General features: G+C 41.8%; 1 protein-coding gene across 2 annotated transcripts in view; it reads left to right on the top strand.

Moving 5' to 3' along the window:
- The first annotated feature begins 517 nt into the window (after positions 1–517).
- Positions 518–13,124, top strand: part of ZMPSTE24 (zinc metallopeptidase STE24) — a 50,523-nt gene continuing 37,916 nt past the window's right edge. For both annotated transcript variants that reach the window (XM_061186734.1, XM_061186733.1), the window contains exons 1-3: positions 518–744; positions 2,730–2,876; positions 10,918–11,004. In XM_061186734.1, coding sequence (XP_061042717.1) covers positions 628–744; positions 2,730–2,876; positions 10,918–11,004 — 351 coding nt within the window. In that variant the 5' untranslated portion in view covers positions 518–627. The remainder of the gene's footprint in view (positions 745–2,729; positions 2,877–10,917; positions 11,005–13,124) is intronic.

Genomic DNA, 13,124 nt, shown 5'->3' with positions numbered 1-13,124 from the left:
ACCACAGTCTGAGTAGCACCAGTTCAGAGGAATGATTTCTAGAGCCTGGGAAGCCGGCTCCTCTGCTGTTCTTCCCAGCTACTTCAGGGCCGGAGCGGCGGCCCACTCTGTCCGTTCCCGCTTAGCCCGAAGACCAGTGGTCCTGACCGCGGAAAGAACGGCGCAGGCTGCAGCCCAGCCAGGGCAAGCCCCGGAACGAAGAGAAGAAACTGCTACTCGGGAGGCTAGAAAGCGGAGAGTCCGCGGCTCTGTCAGGCCCAGGAGGGAAGCCGGACCCTCGGCAGGAACACGCCGTGGAGGGGAGGGGAAAGAATGTCGGTGCAACGCAGCTCAGGGTAGCAGGGGCTGGCGGAGGTCGGAACTCGGACTGTGGGCCGGAAGTGAGGAAGGCGGAGCTTATCCTGTTCCTACAGACACTAGGCGGCCCTAGGGAGCGTCAGCCGGGGGAAGAGTGTCTGTGTAACACGGCGGGCTGAGCCGAGGGAGTGGGATGGGACGGGTGTCGGTATAAGGGCTCTCGGGAGGGACGGATATCGCTGTGACACTGCGAGGATGCTCTGAGGGGACGGGTGTCGGTGTGGCACCAGTGCACGCTGAAGGAGCCGGCGGAACGGGGTGGTCGTGGGGATGTGGGCGTCGCTGGACGCGATGTGGGAGATGTCGGCCGAGAAGCGTATCTTCGGGGCCGTGTTGCTCTTCTCCTGGACAGTGTATCTTTGGGAGACCTTCCTATCACGGCGGCAGGTGAGCCTAGACAGGGCCCACCTGACCCCGACACCCGGCCAGCTCTAGGCCAGCCTCGGTCTCGACTCCAAGTCCCTGGATGATTGCTGCGGCCCCAGCACCGGCCTCGACCTTATGGGTCCCTACTGAGCCTCCTAACTTGGCCCGATGATGGGGTAGGCCTTGAGGGGATCTGGTGCCTCAGGACGTTTTCCGCAACGTGATCATGGGCCCCAGGCCGCTTAGGGTCTGGTGAAAGGGAAGGCAGGGCTGCCGCCTTTTCAGGCCTGAGCTCTTGTACCTGCCACACAGCTTCCTAAGGATTCTCGGGCCCAGACTTACTTCCTTTATTTTTGGCAGCAACTCATAAGCCTTCAGAAAGAAGATGCTAAAATTTTAGAATCACAACTTCCCCATGATATTTGTGTCCTGCTCAACCACAGCACTGGGAAGCCATTTTCTGAAAATGAAGATTTCTCAGTCCTTCCAAAGACCTGAACTCTTTCCCCTTTAAAAAATAAAAAAGAAAGGAAAAAAAAGTGTATATGTTGTTTTTGCCCAAAGAACATTTTCTTAAAAGCTTCTTTATTGTTTTTATTCAAACAATTAAACAGTAAAGTAGAAAGTGAAAGTTACTTAATAACAGTTCCCTGGAGATAATCACAATTAACAGTTTGATGGATTAGAGATATGAACTTTATTTATTTATTTATTTATTTATTTTTTGGCCGCACCATGTGGCCTGCGGGATCTTAGTTCTCCCACCCTGGCGGGCAGTAGAAGCGCGGAGTCCTAAACACTGAACCACCAGGGAATTTCTGAGAGCTGAACTTTTAAATGAGATAGATTTGAAGTTTAATTGACCACTTTATGGCAGTCTTTCACTGCTGGTTTTCTTCTGTGTTGGCACTGAATCAAGTCAACTGGAATGGTTAGGAAAACCTTTTTTTAACTGCTGGAACCTTTTCCTTGGGCACTACAATCTTTTTCCTCTGCAAATTTCTCCTCTCAGATTACATTCTGTATGAATCTTTAAATTGAAAATTAAAAAATTTTCTATATCTGTCATTGTCTGGGTTATATCTAGATTTCTTTCTTTAGTCCAGGATATTCAAAGAGGTGTTAAGCTGTATAGCACTAGGTTCTCTGACTAGCTCTTAAGATAGCTTCATTGGTACAGAATGCTGTAGGCCTAGAGAAGATCCTTTGCAGAAGTAAGCACACGGTATGTACTGTCTAAGTTGGAGATGGGGTATTGAACATCTACCTACTTGTCTTACTTTAATAATAAGCCTAGTTACAGAAACTACTTTTCAATAATGTCTTCTTTCTTCAGTTATGCTTTAATGTAATGCCCTTTATCAAGGGTTTGGTAAGACATCCAATAATAAATAGAGAATAGAGATTTATTGTAAAACCATTGTAGAAAATGCTGTCCATTATATTGTTTGGTATCTGTTCTCTGTATTATGTACCATGGGCTGAAATTACTTTCTAGAATTTGGTGTAATGAGAAAGTTTGTCTTTCTTGAAGACCTGATCTGTTTCTGTCATTCCTCAAATTTCCCTTAATTTGGCTTCTAGAATCAAATTTAATGACTAGCCACATTATCTGTTAAAACTCATGATTAGCATATTTACTTCCTTCTGTCCATGAATTTGTTTTCTATATTATAGGATGTATGCTATACCTGGAATGAGTAGTACTCTTTGTAATGTTACAATTTTGGTTTACCTATGCAAACCAAAGTGTGTGACAGCTTTGATTTTAATTTCACCTAGTCAACTAGTTGCAGGTTTTCTCGTGCTTTTACTTTCCTGCACGAGTTGTTTTAGTGGTCAGTGTACTTCATCAAACGCAGTATTCGTGTATGTATAAAGCAAATTCAACAGGCTTAAGTGACAAGTTAATGTTATAAACCAAAGTTTGATCGTAAATGACTATTGTAATAAGTAATGAGTTGGCTTGACTGTTTCCTTAAGGTGTTTTCTTCAAAATATTTCAGAGACGGATATATAAAACAACAACTCATGTACCACTGGAGTTAGGACAGATCATGGACTCAGAAACATTTGAGAACTCTCGACTGTATCAGCTGGATAAAAGTACTTTCAGCTTCTGGTCAGGACTCTATTCAGAGATTGAAGGCACTGTGAGTAATTTACTTCTTGGGGAGACAGTCTGCCAACTTATTTAATACTTTGGAATGTTTATTTTCATTTTTGTATTTTTGTGACACAAAAGAGGGTACCACACCTACAAATCCCAGAATGCTTTCTTAACCTTTGTTATTGATGGTAATGAGTGTGGAGCAAAAGAGGCAGAAACATAACTGTTTAGGCAGTTGAAAACTGTAGAATATGGTAACTGTCACCCTGAGGCCAGGTATGAAAAAGAACCTTTTTTTTTTTTTTTAATATTTATTTGGCTGCGTTGGGGCACGTGGGATCTTCATTGCTGCGTGCCGGATCTTCCTTGCAACGTGCGAGATCTTTCAGTTGCAGCATGCAAACTCTTAGTTGAGGCATGTGGGATCTAGTTCCCTGACCAGGGATTGTACCTGGGCTCCCTGCATTGGGAGTGCAGCGTCTTACACATTGGACCACCAGGGAAGTCTCAAAAAAGAACCTTTTGTTGTAAGTTATTCTTGTAGCAATCCCAGCTCCTCTTCCTGCCTCTCAACTCTGTAACGTATCCTCTACATTGTAGCCCAAGGAATCCTGAAACACGATTCTGATCATGTTATTCTCCTACATAAAACCTTTTGCTGGCCCGCTGTTTCCTTCAGGGTAAAGTCCAAATTTCTTGGCACGCTTTATGAGGTCCTTTTGACCTGGCAGTTGCTTACTTGAGCTTCATCTTTTTATTCCTTCCCCCAAATTCTTTCCGCTTCTTTATTGTCCATCTCATACCCAGCTTGGTTTCTTATGACCTTGAGTCTTTTCACATGCTGGTATCTCTGTCTGGGGTGCCCTTCCTCTGCCCCTTCATCTCCACTCTCTCACTGGGGCCTGATAAGTCCCTACTGTTCCATTAGGATCCAGCTGAGACATCATCTCTTCTAAGAAACCGTTTGAAACTTCCCCATGCCTCAAGTCTGGATAAAGTAGCATCCCATCATTATTCCTATCAGAGTACTTAGCATATTGTATTGAATTTGCCTGTTTAGCTGACAGACTGGTAGTTCCCTAAAGATAGGGTACTTTAAAGTCTTGTTCATCATTTTATACCTAGTACCTGACATATAATAGGCACATAATTCATAGGTATTGAATGAAATAATGAGTGACAGATAATTTTTACTTAGTAAAACAGGGCCGGTCTTCCCCCATGCTAAAAGAAGGGAGGCTGTAAAGTACAGAGCCATGTTTCTCAGTCTTCTTTTCATGATCTCCCCTGGCCCCTGACCCTGGTACCTTTTTAGCCAATTTTCCTAGTTGCCCCTCCATGAAATTTTAATACCAGAGATATACTGTATGTCTGTTTCTGTACTGTATGTATACATATATATATATATATATGTGCTTTACACATAAAATGAGTAAGACTCCCCCTGCCACCGCAGACCAGTTCTTGGTTTTCTACCCCTAAGAACAATTGAAAGTGCATGGCGTTGAGGTTGAGAGCTGACTCTGAACTCAGGTGGCTTGAGTTTGAGTCTCAGCTGTACCATACCAGCTGTGAGACCTCAAGCAAGTCACTCAACATTTCTGTGCCTCGGTTTTCTGTTAAAATCGTATGGTAATAATAGTTCCTCATTCATGGTGTTGGTGAGAGGATTGAAAATTAGTTAATATATGTAGGATGCTTAGAATAGTGCTGGATCTGCTGTAAGTGCTCCAGAAGCATTGGCTCTTGTGTTTTTTATCATCATAAGCATGATTATCATCACTATTCCTCCAGAACTCTTTTACTTATTTATTTACTTTAAGTTTTGGGGTGGTTTACTAACAGCAGTAAATAACTGGAACATGTAATAAACATTTAAAGACAGATCTAATACTCTTTATTCATTTATAAAACAGTTTAAAATTCAGCACCATTCTGTCATTCTGAAATGTAACTAATTCTACATATCTATCATATATTTAACTGAGCCAAACCACCATACTCTACTTATTTCATTAGGCAAAAAAATAAGTTGTTATATTTTGTTGAATTTTTTTTTAAATTAATTAATTAATTAATTAATTTTTGGCTGCATTGGGTCTTCGTTGCTGCGCGGGCTTTCTCTAGTTGGGGCGAACGGGGGCTACTCTTCGTTGAGGTGCTCGGGCCTCTCATTGCAGTGGCTCCTCTTGCTGCGGAGCACAGGCTCTAGGCGCGCAGGCTTCAGTAGTTGTGGTGCCCGGGTTTAGTTGCTCCTTGGCACGTGGGATCTTCCTGGACCAGGGCTCGAACCCGTGTCCCCTGCATTGGCAGGTGGACTCCCAACCACTGTGCCACCAGGGAAATCCCTTGTTGAAATTTTTAAGGGCTATAAAATAGTGCAATATAAAGTGATATAAACATGAATAGAATCCAGAAGTTTATATTAATGAAAAATGGGTATATATTCTTTTTAAAAAATAAACTATTTTTTAGAGCAGTTTTAGGTTGACAGCAAATTTGAGCAGAAAGTACAGAGCGTTCCCATACACCCCATGCCCCCACATATGCACAGAACTCTCCCACTGTCAGTGTCCCGAGTCACAGTGGTACATTTGTTAGAATGGATGAACCTACACTGACACATCATTATAACTCAAAATCCATAGTTTACATTACCATTGCCTTTGGCGTTTTCCATTCTATAGGTTTGGACAAAAATATAATGACTTGTATTCACCATTACAGCGCCGTACAGAATAGCTTCACTGTCCTAAAAATCCTCTGTGCTCTGCCTATTCATCCCTGCCTCCCCGCTAATCCTCGGCAACAACTCATCTTTTTATCATTCCCATAGTTTTGCCTTTTCCAAAATGTTATATAGTTGGAATCATATAGTTTATAGCCTTTTCAAATTGGGTTCTTTCACTTAGTAATATGCACTTAAGAGTCTCCCATGTCTTTGCATGGCTTGATTTTATATTCTTTTTGAAAAAATGCTCTGTCATAATTCCTCCAGAACTCTTTTAGTTCCCTCAGTACCACTAAGAGAAAGATTCCTAAATTGAAAATAAGGTTGTAGGTACTTTCACCGTAAGCATCTTTGCTATAGACAGCTTTGCTGCAAGCATTTTCACCACATAACTGATTGACTGTAAGGCAATTTTGCAGTAAAAGATAAAATAATGAAAAATAAAAGAGGGACATTAAAAAGGACATAAACACATAAAATGAATAACAAAATTAAAAAGACTTTATTGCAAAATACAAAACATTTGAATACATTTAAAATGTGTGTGGGGCTTCCCTGGTGGCGCAGTGGTTAAGAATCCGCCTGCCAATGCAAGGGACACGGGTTCGTGCCCCGGTCCGGGAAGATCCCACATGCCGCGGAGCGGCTAGGCCCGTGAGCCACAGCTACTGAGCCTCCGCGTCTGGAGCCTGTGCTCCGCAACGGGAGAGGCCGCGACAGCGAGAGGCCCGCGCACCGCGATGAAGAGTGGCCCCCGCTCGCCGCAACTAGAGAAAGCCCTCGCACAGAAACGAAGACCCAACACAGCCAAAAATAAATAAATAAATAAATTAAAAAAAAAAAGTGTGTTGATTCATGACAATGCTGCACAAGTAACTGATTTTATTTTGTGAATTGTACCTAAGCACTTGTCTTCCAAGTCTTCTGTTCATAGTATTTTATACAATTTTTTTCTTGTTGATTTGTCTCATCGTTCAGCATTGCACTTTTTCTTTTTTGCTAAAACTTCTTCCTTTGTTAAGAGAAGTATCAGTTTTCAAATACTAGGAGGCATATTTGTAACTGAGCTCTGTATTGCATTGTGAAAGCCTCTATACCATAGTTCGTTCTTGGTATGTAGTCATATGTCCACTGATAGACGTTCCGAAGCTCTATGGGAAGTGTGGGTTCACCTCTGCACCTTCGAGACCTCTTTCTCCTCCAAAGTAGTGTGTTTCAAAGTAAGAAACCAACTCTTGGGGCAAATCATCTGTCAGCTCAATAAAGCCATCAATAACATCGCTAACTGGAGGATATGCTAACCAGTTGAAACCAAACTGTCAACCCCGAAACTGTCAACCAGTTATTTTATCTTTCACAGCAAAATTTCCTTACAGCTATTTGGTTATGCAGCGAAAATGTTTGCAGCAAGGTATTTAAGGCAAAGAAGCTTATGGCGAAGATACAGACATGTAAAAATAATTGAGATTGGCTACCATAATTGTTTCCTCACTTAAAGAGAAGAAACTAGCTGTTTGTAGCTTTGTTAAATGATTACAAAATTGTCTAGTTAGTCACAAAATTTGCATTGACAAATATTGAATACTAAGACTAGCGTGGTTAAAGCAAAGACTCAGAGAAATTAAATGGCTTGCCCATATAATGGGCAGGTGACACTCACTGCTAAATGGGAGAACTGAATTTCAAACTCTGCTCTTCTGAGTCTTTAAAATTACACAGAAGAAACCATTCTTGAAACTCTAGGGACTGCAACATGAATGTGCTAAATTTATCCTTGGGGAATTAGTAAACTACATTTGCCATTAGATAGGAAGTATTTTGTGTTATTTTGAAATCCTGTTCTGTTTGAAAACAAGTTCATTAATTCCTATTTTGTGTTGATTAAAATTAATTGGTTTGTAAGCTTTGGTCACAAAGAACAAGTGCAAAGATTAATTTAGACTTTTTTTTTGCCATGGTACTTTCTACCTGAGGGAACATAAGAGGCCCTTGTGACCAATTACAGATGCCACTGTTCACACAAATGTGACAGAGCACCCAGAGATAAAATGTCCCCCCTTTCTGAGACAAACTTTCCTGATATCTCATAAGTGTCAATAAAGAGCCCCCTCAAGAAATGGAATGGCTGGGGAGTAGAGTAGGGCAGACTAGAAAAGTTCAAATTGTAGCTTCTCCAATTTCTGCTTGTTTCTGACTCAGCAGTTTAGCCTCTTTGAGTCTCATTTTTTTCTCCTCTTTAAGATGAGAAGAAGATAGATATTAAACCATATTTCATATGTTTTGTGGCAGGGACTGAGTAAGATAAGGTAATGAAGCAATTAGTATAGTACTCAACACATAGCAATTACTTAGTCACTGGGTTTCTCTGGGCAAGTTACTTTAACATTACTGAGTTTCAGTTGCCTTATCTGTAAAATCAAGATGACTATGCTCCCTGCCCTGCCTGCTTCTCAAGACTTTAGTGAAATAATATATGTGGAAGCACAGGACTTGTTTTTGTAGGCATCATTAGTTCTTTTTACAGGACATCCTATCAATACAGAGAAACTTTACTGTTCACCGTGTTTTGTTTTTCATTCCCCAAAGCATGCTAAGCAAGTTTGCAATAGCAGTTTCCAAATGCATTCATAAATGCATTCAAAGTTCATATTAAAGGTACCCTTGATACTTACTTAAAAGCTGGACTTTTGGGACTTCCCTGGTGGTGCAGTGGTTAAGAATCCACCTGCCAATGCAGGGGACATGGGTTCAAGCCCTGGTCCAGGAAGATCCCACATGCTGCAGAGCAGCTAAGCCCGTGCATTACAACTACTGAGCCTGCACTCTAGAGCCCGCGAGCCACAACTACTGAAGCCCGAGTGCCTAGAGCCCGTTCTCCGCAACAAGAGAAGCCACCGCAATGAGAAGCCCGCGCACCACAACGAAGAGTAGCCCCCACTCGCTGCAACTAGAGAAAGCCAACGGGCAGCAAAGAAGACCCAATGCAGCCAAAAATAAAAAAAATAAAAAATAAAAAGCTGAACTTTTTTTTTTTTTTTTAAATTTTATTTATTTATTTATGGCTGTGTTGGGTCTTCATTTATGTGCGAGGGCTTTCTCTAGTTGTGGCAAGTGGGGGCCACTCTTCATCACGGTGCGCGGGCCTCTCACTATCGCGACCTCTCTTGTTGCGGAGCACAGGCTCCAGACACGCAAGCTCAGCAATTGTGGCTCACGGGCCTAGTCACTCCGCGGCATGTGGGGTCTTCCCAGACCAGGGCTCGAACCCGTGTCCCCTGCATTGGCAGGCAGACTCTCAACCACTGCGCCACCAGGGAAGCCCTGGACTTTTAATAGTAGGTGTTCCAGCCTTTCCCCCAAAGCATTATAAATCCTTAATTCTGCATTATTTATTAGTATTGAGAATAGGATGAAGGAAATGCCATCCCAAGTCAATTAGTTCAACAAGTGGAGCATATACCACATACAGTGGTGCCAAAGCATGTCTTATGGGAAAACAGTTTATATCCAAGATTGAATTAAAGTAAAGTGGAAATAGCTGGATGTAGAGTTAAGGGGCCTTTAAAAAGGCAGTCTATTAAAACAGTGATTTTCAAACTTTGGTGTACATCACATTTGACTGGAGACTGACTCTTGGGCCCCACTTCCAGTTTCTGATTCAGTAATTCTGGGCTGGAGGCTGAGACTTTGCATTTCTAACATATTCCCAGCGATGCTGATGCTGCTGTCCAGAGACCATATTTGAGACCCATGGTATTGTATCAATCCCCTGCATACTGGTAAAAGTCTAAGAGATGAATAGCATCAAGTATGAGTGCGATTTGGGGGAAATAGGAATGCTCAAGTATGGCTAATGGGAGTGTAAATTGATGTAAACACTTTAAAGAACAAGCTGATAATGCCAAATAAAGTTAAAACTCACCATATATTGGTCTAAAAAGATGTAGAGTGTAAAAAGTAAGTTGTAGAATGATAAATACAATATGATGTCATTTATATGTGTGTATATATATATATTCATTTAAAAAAATTTTTTTTAAATAAATTTATTTATTTATTTTTGGCTGCGTTGGGTCTTCGTTGCTGCACGCGGGCTTTCTCTGGTTGCAACGAGCAGGGGCTACTCTTCATTGTGGTGCGCAGGCTTCTCATTGCAGTGGCTTCTCTTGTTACGGAGCACGGGCTCTAGGTGCTTGGGCTTCAGTAGTTGTGGCACGCAGGCTCAGTAGTTGTGGCTCGTGGGCTGAGAGCGCAGGCTCAGTAGTTGTGGCGCACGGGCTTAGTTGCTCCACAGCATGTGGGATCTTCCCGGACCAGGGCTCAAACCCTTGTCCCCTGCATTGGCAGGCTGATTCTTAACCACTGCGCCACCAGGGAAGTCCCTATGTGTGTTTATATATATATATATTTATATATTCTTAAAAAGCATATGTAAACCGCTTTATTATTTATGGATACATATATAAAAATGGAAAGTAGATTGGAAGGACACCTAAGAAATATATGATAGTGCCCAAAACCCTCAAAGCCACAAGGAACCATGTCTGAATGGATGGGAATATTGTGCTTCTAACCAAGGAGTGTGATCATTGTGTTCCCGGGGCTCCACAGGTGAAGAAACAGTATGTTGACTCCTCTGGGCAAAATGATTCCACGAACTTGGTATCTGTTGTGAGAAGTCGTGTTTTGTAAGCATGTATTCTTTTCACATTTTAAGAGCTGCTCCCTCATTCATATGTCTTGTTGGTTTGGTGAATATCTGTGTTCGCTTTATCTGCCCAAGACAAAGGGTGGTGCTGAGAAAGGGCCTTACTCCTATGATACCCTGACTCCTACCTCAGGATTCACTTTTTCCTGACCCAGAGAAGGCTCTGATAGCCCATTCTGTCCCCCAACATGGTAGGTGGACATGACTCTCTACTTATACCGTTACTAATACTTTGTCCTAACCAAGAGGCTATTTCCTTTCAAGGAAAAGCCAGCTATGGAGCCGTAAAGCCTGGCTCAAATTCCATTTCTTTCACTTGTTAGCTGTGGGATTTTTGACACGTTGCTTAGCCTTTCTAAGCTTAGTTCCTGATTCTTAAGGTCTTTTGTGGTCTTTTGGCAAAAGTTTTTTTTTTTTTTTCTCTAAACAGCTTTATTGAGGTAAATTAGCAAATCATACAGTTCATCCATATAAAGTGTACAGGCAAAAACCTTTTAACAGTCTAAACTTAGTATCTCAATTGGTTTGTATCTGTCTAAATGCGTATTTTATCCTAAATAAGATGTCTCTTTTTTTTTTAACATACTTTCATATGATAGTTTCTAGTACTGCTTCAATGTGACCAACATGTGCTTTGTTTTATAGCTTATTCTTCTCTTTGGAGGAATCCCTTATCTCTGGAGACTCTCTGGGCGGTTCTGTGGCTATGCTGGCTTTGGACCAGAATATGAGGTATGTCATTCATTAGCATATGTTTGTCAGTCTTTCTTTTTCCTTGGCCAGCTTTCTACTAAAGTTAATTTTTTGGCTCCTACCGTTATTAGGCTTCTCTGTCTCTGCAGTCCTTGTTGACCTGTGTTAGCATAATGCAAGTTACTGTAGCAAACCCCAGAATTTCAATGGCTTATTACAATAGTTTATTTCTTAATCACATAATAGCCCAGTGTGAGTATTTTGGGTGTCAGCAGGTGACATCCTTTTATGTGGTAAGTCAGAGACCCAGTCTCTTCTTATATGGCTCTGCCATTCCCTAAGTGCCCCTAAGTTCTCTGCATCCAACAGGCAGATGGAATGAGAGGGTGTTGAAAGTACATCCTCTTCTTAACTCCCTTGGCTCCGAAGTGATACCTGTCCTTTGCATTCACATTTCATTGGTGAGCCAGTCATTTAGTCTCAGATGCAAGGGAGCTGGGTAATGTAGTCTCTGGTAGGCAGCTGCTTCTTGGGAACAACTCTATGAAAGGGGAAGCATGAACTATGTTGAACTCACGCTAAGCAGATACCCTGTGCCACACATGCTTAGCAGATACTTTCAACAGAGACAGAGTATACCTCTTAGAATCTCCACTGAGCTGCTTGAGTTGACTGCCCACTCTTCCAGGAATACCAGTTATTGGAATCAAAGCCTTCGACCTGAGACTTTCTGCCTATAATGGATGCTGGGACACTGCTTTTGACTTTTTCTTGGAAATTGCTAAGTCTGTTCTCTCCTTCCTGATTGTTTATTTGAAATGATGGGTCTTATCTATACGTGTAGGTACCTTGGGCTTTAATTCAGCTCATCCTGTATCCCTTTTCTGTGTACCGTTTTCTAAAGGAGCCAAACTCTTTAAGACCTCTTCTTCCTGTGATATCTCTGTATCTTCATAGACTCTGTCCTGACCTGCTATATGTGCTGTTATAGTTTAATTGCATGTTCTCTGTATTGTTTCATAAACAATTTAAGGTGGTTTTGTATAAACATGACTGGCTCCTATTTTAGTTCCCATCTTCAATGTCACTTTCTCAGAGAGGCCTTCTATGACCACTCTCATCTAAAATAGCATCCCTCTGTCACTCTTTTTTTTTTTTTTCCCCCGGCTGAGCCACCTGGCTTGTGGGATCTTAGTTCTTCAACCAGGGATTGAACCCAGGCCCTTGGCAGTGATAGCGCGGAGTCCTAACCACTGGACTGCCGGGGAATTCCCCCTCTGTCACTCTTTAGTGAAGCATATCACCTTATTTTATTTTCTTTATAGAGGCACTTACCACTATTTGCATTTATCTTATTGTTTATTCGTTTACTTTTTATCTGTCACCCTGACAAGACTTTTAAGCTCCAAGGGGACAGAGACCTTACATATTTTCTTCACTGCCGTGACTTGTGCCTAGAACAATGCCAGTCACGGTGTAGGTACTCCATAAGTATTTGTTGAACGAATAAACCCAATTTATATACATACATATAAAAATATTCCTTACGTTAATGGGACATTTTATATAATGTTCTGAGACATTATTTTTGTATTTAACAATGCTTTAGAGATCGCTTCCTGTCTGTTTATATAGATCTTGGTTTTCTTTAATGGCTGCATGGTACTGGCAGTCCTCACTCTGCACAGTTCTGATATACACACATTTCACTTACCATGGTTTAGTTAATAACACCAGTCCCTCAGCAGGTTCAAATTTCAGTTACCACAGTATGTTACATGCATAACTGCATAAAGTACAAGTTCCCTGCTAGCTCTTCAGTCCACAAATCACTGTGCAAATAACAGATGCTCATGCAGTGACCAATCATGTCACTCTTTTCAAATTCTGCTGGTGACTGGTCACTGCACATCTGCTATTCAGTGAATCAGAGCATGCAGTCGTCTTGCCTCCTGGTCTCCCAGCTATAAATCCACATGACATTTTACAAAGATGGATCACTGAAAGAGGGAACTGGCCAACAAAGATGAAAGTGTAGCAAAGAAATGGAAGATGATAACACTGGAATTGAAATTCAAATCTAGGAACTTCCCTGGCAGTCCAGTGGTTAAGACTCCACGCTTCCACTCAGGGGGCATGGGTTCAATCCCTAGCTGATG

Source organism: Eubalaena glacialis, chromosome 3 (assembly GCF_028564815.1).
Source record: "Eubalaena glacialis isolate mEubGla1 chromosome 3, mEubGla1.1.hap2.+ XY, whole genome shotgun sequence".
In the NCBI taxonomy this organism is placed as follows: domain Eukaryota; kingdom Metazoa; phylum Chordata; class Mammalia; order Artiodactyla; family Balaenidae; genus Eubalaena; species Eubalaena glacialis.
This window is presented reverse-complemented; position numbering and strand designations above follow the sequence as displayed.